We start from the raw sequence: 11166 nt of genomic DNA, 5'->3' as shown, positions 1-11166 counted from the left end.
GATGCCTTCTTTTTAAGAGTGCCCGAGATTGCAGAATTCTACATGACCATACTATGGTGCATTGTAGTTCCAGAAGATGGAGCTGAGACCTACCATCCATAGACAAGGTTAGTATTTTTCCCATCTTATATGCCCAGCCTAGGAAAAAAAATATGTTTTCCCTCTAACTGAGGTAGTTTGTTTTTGTAGGCAATAGCTCAGACAGATTGCCAGCTGTTCCTGTGAATATTTTCTCTACTTCTACACTTGCTGCTGAATTTCAGAGTATAAACCTACCTACAGTACCCTTCTGTACATGATTTGAATGGAAGAATGGAATTTGCAGAAATAGGTTCATATGCACATTGCGCAAAGATATTAAAAGTTTCAGTACCTGTACATTCATAGGTCCTTTGGCCTACGTATTGTTACTTGCCCAAATAGATTTTCTTCCAAAATATATATGTGTGTCTATTTCCTAATTTCTGCCATCTTTGTTAGCTTTAATATTATGATTATGCTTTACAGAATCTCCTGTCCACTCGCTGCTTAGCTCTATGGTTTATGCAGACAATCACATACATTTATCTGGCCCGTTTGTTACTCAGTGCCTATTCTTCACTGTGTGCTTTGCATTATCTGCAAACTTTAGAACAGTTTTATACGCTACTGTTGCCATCTCATGCTACATTTTTATGCTTGCTAGCCCGAGCAACTGCACGGGGTTCCTGCTAGTAAGTAATTATAAGTGGCCACTCAAGACACATCTCTCAATTTCATCGCTCTACGTTCCCCTCTAGTTAATTACTGGACACCACAAAGTAGCACTTCTTCTGAATCTTCACAAGATACACATCCTACATATCTACTGAAAATTAAGCTGGAAATACCCTTTCTCCTACATATCTCTCTCTATATACCATTACGGAAATCATGAACAATTGCACCCAAAAGAATTACCAAAAATTACAAACAGCCAATTGCAAGAGAGCACAGCAAAGAAAAAAAAAACTGAATTACAAGAGAAAGAGAAAATGGGGAAGAAGGAAAAAGTCATAAAAATATAAATGACCTTGGGTGAGCATCGCTTTGTGTAGCTCCTGTGTCTGCTAGCCTCATCCGTGGCCGCCGGCAACGGCCAGCACTGTACTCATGATCCGATCTTGTCGAGGCTGTCGGCAACGGCCTTCATCCGTGGGCGGAGATCCGGGTCGGCCTCCGTGCACGCGAGCGCGACGTGGAACGCCGCCACCACCTCCTTCTTGGGCAGCGCGGGGCCCCGGAGCAGCGCCGGGTCCACCATCTCCGCCACGGGCCGCGCGTCCTCCTCAAAGCCGCGGCGCACCCACCGCACCACCTCCGGCACTGCGCCGCCGCCGTGCTCCCCGCTCCCGGACCGGTCCGTCGCCGTCGACCCGGACACGGGCGCCGAGAACGACGCCGACGTCGACGGCGACGCGTGGTCGGCCGCCGGGCCTCGCCCCGTCAGCAGCTCCAGCAGCACCACCCCGAAGGAGAACACGTCCCACTTCTGCGTCGGCTTCGCACCGGCCGCCCGCGCTTCCGGCGCGCGGTACCCGCTGCCGGCAAAACGGTCAGGACCCGTACCCGGCGCCACCGGTGGCTTGACGTACGGGATGGCGCCGCCGAGGAGCCCGCCGGCGCCACCCGAGGAGGGCGGCCCGTCGGGGGCGCAGCCGGCGACGGCGAGCAGGCTGGCCAGGCCGAAGTCGGCGACGCGTGGGGTGAAGTCGGCGTCCAGGAGGATGTTGGATGGCTTCACCTCGCCGTGGACGAACCGCCGTGGGCTGCATTCGTGGAGATACGCCAGCCCGCGCGCCGCGCCCCGTGCGATCTTCAGCCGCGCTGACCATGACAGGGCGGTTTGACCCGGCCGACCTGAAAGGGAGAGAGAAGTAGAGTCAACGGTCAACGCATTCAGTCAGGAATCAGGAGTCAGCTTCGCATTGGAACTTCAGTTTCTGAATGATCCGTGATGTTTTATTTTCTCAAAAACATTTCTGTATATGATGAAAAAGCATGCAAATTTCACATCGTAATTTCCAATTTTGCAAATATTTTTTACACGATGGTAAATCGAAGCAAAATCGAAACTAACAACCATGAGAAAACTACAGTGCATCAATTCCATCCAACGGAGAGTCGTTCGCTGGTTGGTTTCTGGGCTGATAAACCCGACTGATGCTGACTTGTTGTGAGAGAAAAATACTATTGGCTGGCTGATAAATCAACAAACGAACGGGCCGAGAACATAATCAAAGAAGGTGCAGTGCACATTGCCTGGCGCTGTGGCTGTCGGTAAACCTAGTACAGCCCTGCCGTGCCATGGCTGTCGACTCACTGTTCATGAGCACCGCATGCATCTCGCTTTCAGAAAGTTTAAAAGGACAGTGAACAATTAAACTTTCAGAAAGGAAGACGTCAGTCGGTGACCAACAATGTGCCCAAGTGAACCATTATTACGTGTACAGCAGGAGCACCTCACAAACCATTGCCACGCCAGTCACACACTAGCTAAGGTACGGTATCTGTATCTCCCAGGCTAAAGGCTCATTAGCATGCATGCAATGCAAAGGTGCTGTCCTTTGTCCCATTAGCCCCAAAAAGCCCCCAAATCTGGCATCACCAGCCTGAGCACCCCAGTGCTGATCGACACCCATCATTAAGCACGTTGAAAAAAAAGGGGTTCTAATGATGCATTTACCCAGGCGTGCCTAGGCAGTGTTGCCCATGCTCAATCATCACATTCTTTACGCATTTCTCTTTGTACGTAGATTAATTAGCACGAGATCGGCCGGAGAGAATATTCATGCTGTTAAGACATCAGAGTGACAAAAGGTTTCGTCAGGCTTAGAAAGGCCTCTGTTTTTCACTTTCGGTTTGGCACCTCTGTTTGTTCGACCAACATGCAGCCTGTTCGGTTGGCTGGTTCATATCGTTGCTGGTTCGTGAAGAAGTACTGCTGGCTGGTTTGTGTGAGAGAAAAATACTGTTCCAGCTAGAAATTTACGATCGTTTACGACAAGTCACAGCCAAATGAACAGGCTGCATGCTCTGCGGTCTGCGTGACGGTGGAAAGGGAGGACGAAAAGGGACCTTCCATTGCAGCCCTTTGTTTGGTCTGTCAGCGTTGGTGCCCAATTGAGTGAGCAAAAAAGGCAAAGAAAAGAAAAGAGGCTTTGTAGCTTGTCAGCTGGGTATGATTTGGTGTAAAGCTTTTGTCGAACATTAGCGTTAACGAAGCGCACCACTTTTTCTCCTTTTCCCTCGTTTATTGCATATGCAAAAATATGGTGCATTGCAGTAACAGCAGCTACGTACGGTGCCTTATGGCTTAAGCAACCAACCATCGCCAGGTTTCTAAGAGTTTCTGAATGCACCGGTGCTTCCGAAGAGTGAAAAATGATCTTGCTTACTCACATAGGATTAGGCTGCTAATTAATATATGCAAATGCAAATTCTGTGGCTTGGCATGTAACTGATTTTTCTCGAACCGTACCTGAGCGGCTGAGCGGCTCCAACAAAGAAGAGGGGAAAATGCCAACTGGGTTCAGCATTGCAGTTTGCCAGTTTGCCTCGCTACCACAGCATGCAGTTGCCTGTTATTAGTAGTAGGTTCTGGGCAACTCAAAGACGATGGTCACAAGAGCACCGCCGAGGATCACATTCACAACTCACAAGGGAAGCGGAGATGGTCACCAAGGACCATGCATGCAGGCAGGCGCCCATCCAGGACCAGGACAGCAGGCCCAGCCAGCCGCAAAAAGATCGATGTCCAGCATGCATGCATTCATGCACCCATCGCATGCAGATTGTATAGCAGAGAGCGTGGTGACGTGGTCCAACAGCCAGGGGGGACAGGACGGGGTGCCTTCTTCAGCGAAGGTTTTGGAAGCTTTCGTCGCAGTGCATTCCCGTGGGAGTGGACCGTGGACGAGTGAGTGGTCTCCTCACGCTCTTACAGGAGTAATGTCGTCTTTTTCTTCCTAAGGATGGTAATTCACCCTCACTCTGAGTAAGGTAGATGCAAGGCTAGCTAGAACTAGCCATTTTATCTTAATGAAAAAACACGCACCAAAGGTATCTTTTTCGAAGAAAAATGCTCGGCCAGTCACTCACACTCTCAAGGTATATATATTCTCATGGTTTACCTTCTTATAATACTAGATGAGTTGTCCTCTGCAAATTGTATAAACCAAGCTGACTTAAATTCAGTTGTGCAGTGGGAGTATAGTGGACAACGTTGTGTGACCAAATCTTAGCTAGTGGACTAAAACACACCACGTACAGTATAGCCTACCCTGTACATTATCCGCTAGTGCTACGAAGGGTCATAAATTGCTCATAGTACCTGTGCCATGGCTTGTACGCTGAGCATTCTCTGCATAGCGTCGTCCTTGGGCATGGCCGGCTCTCTATTAACCATCCTAATACGATGGGAAAGCTTATACATATCGCTAATAATAAAGACGAGGGTGAGGAATTAATTTGAGGTACGGTCATTCTAATGTGGTACATATTGTCAATCTCAACCGCGTTTATATGTTATTATGAAAAAAATTCAAACTAGAATCACATAAATTAAATGTTGCATATATATTGCAATTACTCCAATTGCGCTTGGGTTTGATCGATCTCAACATTTTTGCATGTCGCTCTCGCTCATCCTACATTTCCAGGACGGCTGGTTAATCAGTATCCGGTACTAGTACTAAGGTTGTTTCTTGTTTAATTTGTATGGACGTGGCATGTGCTCTTGTGACTTGTGTGAGCAAAATTTGCCAACTCGAATATAATCACTGCATTAATCCAATATAATCCACGGCATCTACCACGTTTCTCCAACAAGAAATCAGCCAGCAATTAACAAACGCAAATCGCATCTAAACCTACCCCAAAAAAAACTACTAGTATTTCGAGCAGCAGCAGCATGCAGGGGATTCAATGAATGATGGAGCAATCGGTGGGTGGGTAGCTTACCACGCAGCGCGGTGGCGAGGTTGCCGTTGCCCACGAAGTCGGTGACGACGAGCTTCTCGTCGGCGGACCAGTAGTAGGCGCGCAGGCGCACGACGTTGGGGTGGCGCGCCCGCCCCACGGCGCGCGCCTCCGACGCGAACTCCTTGCACCTGTCCGCGCCCCCGCCGCCGCCGCCCAGCCGCCGCACGGCCACGGGCGTCGTCCCGTTCGCCACCACCACCTTGTACACGATCCCCTTGCCGCCCTTGCCCAGCACGTAGGCCGACGACCGCAGCAGCTCGTCCAGCTCCACGCGGAACCCGCGGTCGATCGCCACCAGCTCCCCCTCGCCGCCGCCGCCGCCGCTGTACTTTCCGTCGCCTGCTTTGTCGTCTCCCGAGGACGACGTGTCCGACGAGTTGTCGCTGCCGCCGTGCCGCCACAGCATGCAGCGGCAGAGCCCGGTCTTGGTGCTGTAGTCGCCGTCGTCGTCGCGGCACCCGCGGTGGTCGTCTTTCCGGTCCTTGACCTTCCAGTACACGTACACGAGGATGATGCCGACGAGGGCCACCCCGGCGGCGTCCGCGACGGAGATGAGCGCGATCAGGCCCGTCCTGATGGGCTGCTGGTGCCGGTCGGAGGCAGACGCGGTGGAGGAGGGCAGCGGGGTCGTCGTGGCCTGCGGCGTCGGCGACTGCGTGGGCGGCGGGACGGCGCGGCAGGGTACCTGGAGCGGGTACCCGCAGAGGCCGGGGTTGTTGAGGAACGCCGTGGGGCCCTGGCTGGCGAGGGAGCCCGTCTGCGGGATGGCCCCTGAGAGGTTGTTGAAGCGGAGGTCCAGCGTGACGGTGGCCGGGAGGCGGCCCAGCTCGGGCGGCACGACGCCCGAGAAGCGGTTGTGGGAGAGGTTGAGCGTGCCGGCGAGCCGGGGCAGCTCGCCGAGGTCGGGCGGGAGCGAGCCGTTGAAGGCGTTGGAGGAGAGGTCGAGCTGCTGCAGGCTGGGCATCTCGGGCCACACGCCGGCGGGGAGCTCGCCCGAGAAGGCGTTCCGGGCGAGCACGAGCCGCTGAAGGCTGCGGCAGCCGCGGAGGTCCAGCGGCAGCTCCCCCGAGAGTGCATTCCCGGAGACGTCCAGGTTGTGGAGGCGCGGCAGGTCGCAGAGCGCGGCGGTGGGGAGGCCGCCCGTCAGGCGGTTCCCGTAGAGGTAGAGCGAGTGGAGCGACGAGGCGTTGGAGAGCGCGGCGGGAATGGCGCCGGACAGCCGGTTGCCGTGGAGGTTGAGGCGGCGGAGGAAGAGCAGCGACCCCAGCTCGGACGGGATGTACCCGGAAATGTTCTTGCCCGCCACGGCCAGGCCGACGACGACGCGCGGGGCCGAGGAGGACGAGGAGGCGTTGGCGCACCTGACGCCCGGCCACCCGCACGGGTCCGGGTCGGACTCGGACCACCGCGACAGCGCCGAGTACGGGTCGTCCGTCGCCGCCGCCTTAAACGCCAGCAGCGCCAGGCCCTCAGCGGTGAGCGCCAGGGCTGCCGGCGGCGGCAATGCCAGGAGCAGCAGCAGGAGGAGAATTTTGGTCATTAGCTAGGCTAGCTACTAGCGGCTGACTGACACGGCACTTGCTGGCCGCTGCTTCTTCGGTGTGTTTGTGAAGCTGCCGATGCCTAGCTAAGCTAGTGTACGTGTGTTGGGTCAGTCAGTGGTGTGCGGCAGGGGAAGTTAGGGAGGCAGAGGCCAATGGAACGCTGGCTAATTGGCAGGATGCGTGCGAGAGGGAGGGTCAAGAAGAGGCTGGGAAGGTTATAGATCTGCCGGAGGGCAGGCACCAGGCAGGCAGGCAAGGCTATGTTGGCATCTTGTCATGTGGGAAAACTGTCAGTACAGAGTTGGATTCTAGAGTTTGGAAACCAGAGGATGGACGAAGAAGGCCAGGTGGATAATGAAACTGCTTTTAATTCCCGACAAAATGAGAGAACACTGTATTCAATTCTGCAATGGGAAATCCTTTGCTCTCACAGTCTCAGTGACCCTGGCATTGGCACTCCATTTTCTTATCTAGGCCATGTTTAGTTCCCTCAAATTCTAGAATTGGACACTATGCAAAAAGAAGATTCCCCATCACATCAAATTTACGGTACATGTATGGAGTACTAAATGTTGACGAAATTAAAAACTAATTGCACAGTTTGGTTGTACTTTGCGAGACGAACGTTTTGAGCCTAATTAGTCAACGATTGGACAATTATTATCAAATAAAAACAAACGCTACAGTAGCTACAGTGTATGAACGAAATTCGGCGGTGCCGATTCAGTGGCCATCTAAACACGGCCCTAGTACACCTTCTGTTCCATTTGCTTTGACTTTGTACTAAGTTTGACCAAGTTCGTAGAGAAATCCACCAACAACTAGAACATCAGAAATTATTTCATTACATTCTTCATACAGTATATTTTGATAGAGAATTTATGTGAACTTATAGATGACCAGATGGTTAGGATATCCGGTCGGCACCCTCGTGTGCAGGGTTCGAGCCCCGGCGGATGTGCTCGTTCGCCTGTCGGAGGTAAAAAAAAAATCACCTCACGTGTCCCGTGTTTCTCAAAGCACAAGTAAATGGACCGGCCCACTCAAAGGGTAGCGGACCCTGTGTGAGGGCGGGGCATGGGGTTCGGGGTTTTTTTCTACCTATGTGAGAGGTCTTCTACCTTAAGCACAAAGTTACGGGGGCTGACTGCCCACCGCAGACCGAGTTTTTTTTAGATATGAATATATATTTCTACGAAACACGGTCAAAATTAGAGAAGCTTGTCTTAGGAGGAAAAAAATTAAATGTTATTCGGAATGGAGGGAATAATATTATTCTTTTTTATGATCCCGTAACATCACAACTCACAACTTTGTCCTTTTGTTGCATGGATTTTTTGCCCAATTTTACCTAGCCAGGCTAGTAGACAAGGCGAGGCTAAGCAAGGCTAGCTCAAATTAAAACTAGTTGTTTGGTTGTTTTGCTCAGTGGACAGGATGCGCTTCCTGCTTGCCTTGCCGGTGTGTGAGAGCCGATCTAGCTCTCCTGCCTGGGCAAGGATTTCCTTGCTTAAAGAGGCAAGCTAGCCTAGCATGATTTTTTCATCCACTACCAAACACATGTTCTGGCTTAGCAAAGTTAGGTAAGGTTCGGTAAAGGATCCAAATATACCCTAAGTGTCTCTGATGAGGAGCAAGGTTTGGGAGTAGTTGTTTTGGGGGTCTAGCGAGCCTCCTAGGCTTCCTCGAGCTCAAAGTAGCTGGCGACAGAGTGGGGTGGTGCATAGGTGGAGGCAAGGACGACGGATGTGATGTAGAGGAATTCGATTCGCTAAGGTGTGCACGTGGAGTGGTTGTGTAGAGTCTCATCAGAGCTTCATGCCCGCGGCTACTAGAGGCGGAACAGGTTGAGGATCCAACATCTCCCCCCCCCCCCCCAACCCCCAACGTTGATATGAATTATAGCTACTTTATCCATGATTTCGTTTGTTGATTTCCAGACGTTGCTTGCGTTTTGCAAATACATTTCAACTGTGGTCTTCAAGAACATCACATTATATTGGCCATCTTTATACTATATTGCCTCTTCTCAAGAAAAATACTAACATTAATATTAACGTCATATGGGATATGACCATCTTACTTTCTATAGTACTGGCTACGAGTTCAAACGAATGCTCTATAAAAATATATTATCACATAGAATTTAAACAGAGTAAATTGATATTCTAGATATTGGTGTCTTCATCTATAAATTTGATCAAAATTATATATTTTCTTTTATTTTTAGAACAGAGTCAAAGTAAACTATAATTCGGAAGAAGATCGAGGAGTCAATATATATGCAGTTCTCTGCAGGGCATACGTGCCGATGTGATCGTGCAGATTTTATTCCTTTTTAATTCCATGAGCGAGAAATTGGGGGCATGCATTTTTCCAGTTGTAATAAGTGGACACTTTAGGTGTTGAAAACGTAGTGCATGCTAGTGTAGTGGTGATTGATATTTTTCCTTTGCCAAGTTAGTGAGGAAGTGGTTATGCATGCGTGGATCGGAGGTGGAGAAGATACATGGTGGGATGGGGCTGGCTGGCTGGGGCCACCAAAGCATTTGCTGCTAATGGAGCTCATGGCGCGCGGTATGGACTGTACTGTACGTGGGAGATGTCTCGACAGGAGGAGGAGGAGGCTGGGAGTGGAAGGGAAGCAAAGGCCAAAGGAGAGAGCGACGTGCATGAGCTCAAATCATAAGTATGCTACTAGTAGTAGCAGCACCAACAGGTGATGCCGTACGTGTGCCGCCTAGCTAGGGGCATGATGAAAGGACGTTGCGGAGAGCCAACGCCTGCAGGCAGATAACATCGCGCGCCGGCCTAATCATGCTTAGACCACCGCCGCCCGGCCCGTTTCTTGGGTGCCTTGGTAGTTGGTAACCTCGCTTCGCTTCGGCTGTGCACCCTGCTGGCTGGATTAGTTCGTCGCCATCAGGAAAACGCCTCTTTGCCGACTGCTTGCCCCGGTCGGCAAAGGCATAAACCCAGTCGGCAAAGGCTTTGCCGATCGCAAAGCCACGTGGCAGTCGGCAAAGAGCAGTCGGCAAAGGCGGATTTGCCGACTGCCACGTGGCACACAGTCGGCAAATCCTTTGCCAACTGCCACGCCAGCAGTCGGCATAGCCACGTGGCGCCGTCAGCCCTGACGGCAGGCTTTGCCGACTGCTGGTTCCTCGGCAGTCGGCAAAGAATTTTTTTTTCAAAAATTGTTTGCCGACTGGCCGCCAGCTCGGCAGTCGGCAAAGAAAGAAAATATTTTTTTTTTGAAATGTTCTTTGCCGACTGCTTTCGGAGTTGCAGTCGGCAAAGATTTGACCTCTTTGCCGATTGCCTCCAATTGCAGTCGGCAAAGACTCTGTCCTGGGGTTTTTTTGCCCAGCTTTGCCAATTTTTTTTTTTGCTTTTGTTTTCTGTTTTCTCGCATCAAAACCCTGCAAAATCACAAATTATAATCCAATTTCACCAGAAGCACCGGTAGCACCATTTATATCACAATTTCATCACATTTGTCGCCAACATCACCACATATATCACAATAACGCACAACATCACATATATCTCACATATATGTCACAATAACAACCACACAAGTGCATTACAACCATCACATGAAGTCCAACACGTCGAACACCACAAGTCGACGTCCATCACACGAAGTTCAACATAACAAGTCTAGGTCCATAACGAAGAAAAGAAATATATGACAACAACTTCGACGATACGGTGGATACATGATAACAGAATCGACAAGTACCTAGCTCGTCGCGCCGTCCCCGGTCTCGTCGTCCGCTCCGCCCCCAGAGCCCCCAGGGTTTGCCCACGGAAACCCCCTTGGACCAAACTGAGGCGCCTGCGCGTACTGCCACCCTCCGCGCACCGGCGGCCACGAGTACGTCGGAGGAGGGCCACGCGGAGGTGGATACGGTGGATAGGGTGCAGGTGGTGGATACGACATCATCTGATGGCCGGGACCTCCAGGAGACGGGTTCGAACCCGCCGACTGTACCTGCACAAGTTAAACGCCAAGTGATGTCATTAGTATCTGCAGCATGGACGCACAAGTTAAAGCAAGAGTCAATATACTCACCGGGGTCCCTCCAGGAGCGACAGGAGCAGGCACAGGAAAAAACTCTGGAGGAGGAGGCGGTGGAGCGAACATTGGAAGAGGAGGCGGTGTAGACGCCCCGGGCGTCTGCATGGACTGGAAGAAGCTGGCCATGTTCTGCATCTGAGTGTTGTAGTGCTGCTGCAGGCGGGGACGTGGAGCAGAGGCGCGCGCGAGGACGGCGAGGCGGGGACGGCGCGGCGAGGCGAGGACGGCGCGGCGAGGCGAGGACGGCGAGGCGAGGACGGCGCGGCGAGGACGGCGATGCAGGGCCAGCGGACGGCGAACGGCGGACGGAGCGGGGCACGCCGGATCAGGGCGGGGCAGCGACGGCGCTGGGGCGGGTCGGGGCGAGGCCGCGGCCGCTGCGGGGCCGACGCCGGAGCTGCACGCGGCGGCGCGCTTGGCCGGGGCCGGATCGGGGCGGGGCAGCGCCGGTGAGGGGCCTGGGCGGGGCGGCCGGCGCCGGGAGGGGCCCAGCGCGGGGGGGGCCAGCGCGGGGAGGGGGGGACGCGCCGCGGGGGT

At 52.6% G+C, this 11166-nt stretch overlaps 1 protein-coding gene across 1 annotated transcript; it reads right to left on the bottom strand.

Annotated features, from left to right (window-relative positions):
- Positions 1-771: 771 nt before the first annotated feature.
- On the bottom strand, positions 772-6745 carry LOC136505833 (receptor protein kinase-like protein ZAR1). Its single transcript, XM_066500974.1, has 2 exons — positions 4981-6745; positions 772-1878 (listed from the first exon to the last, which is right to left on the bottom strand). The coding sequence occupies exons 1-2, from the start codon at positions 6539-6541 to the stop codon at positions 1130-1132; spliced, it is 2310 nt and encodes a 769-aa protein (XP_066357071.1). The 5' UTR covers positions 6542-6745; the 3' UTR covers positions 772-1129.
- Positions 6746-11166: the final 4421 nt, after the last annotated feature.

This window comes from Miscanthus floridulus, chromosome 14, assembly GCF_019320115.1.
Source record: "Miscanthus floridulus cultivar M001 chromosome 14, ASM1932011v1, whole genome shotgun sequence".
NCBI classification, from domain to species: domain Eukaryota; kingdom Viridiplantae; phylum Streptophyta; class Magnoliopsida; order Poales; family Poaceae; genus Miscanthus; species Miscanthus floridulus.
The sequence above is the reverse complement of the archived record's forward strand: the minus strand, read 5'-3'. Positions and strand labels throughout refer to the sequence as shown.

Excerpts from the sequence above, each read along its gene's own strand:
- LOC136505833 (XM_066500974.1), bottom strand. The coding sequence starts at position 6,541 with ATGACCAAAATTCTCCTCCTGCTGCTGCTCCTGGCATTGCCGCCGCCG. Across the intron at positions 1,879-4,980 it reads CCTCGCCACCGCGCTGCGTG|GTCGGCCGGGTCAAACCGCC; the intron begins GTAAGCTACCCA and ends TCTCCCTTTCAG.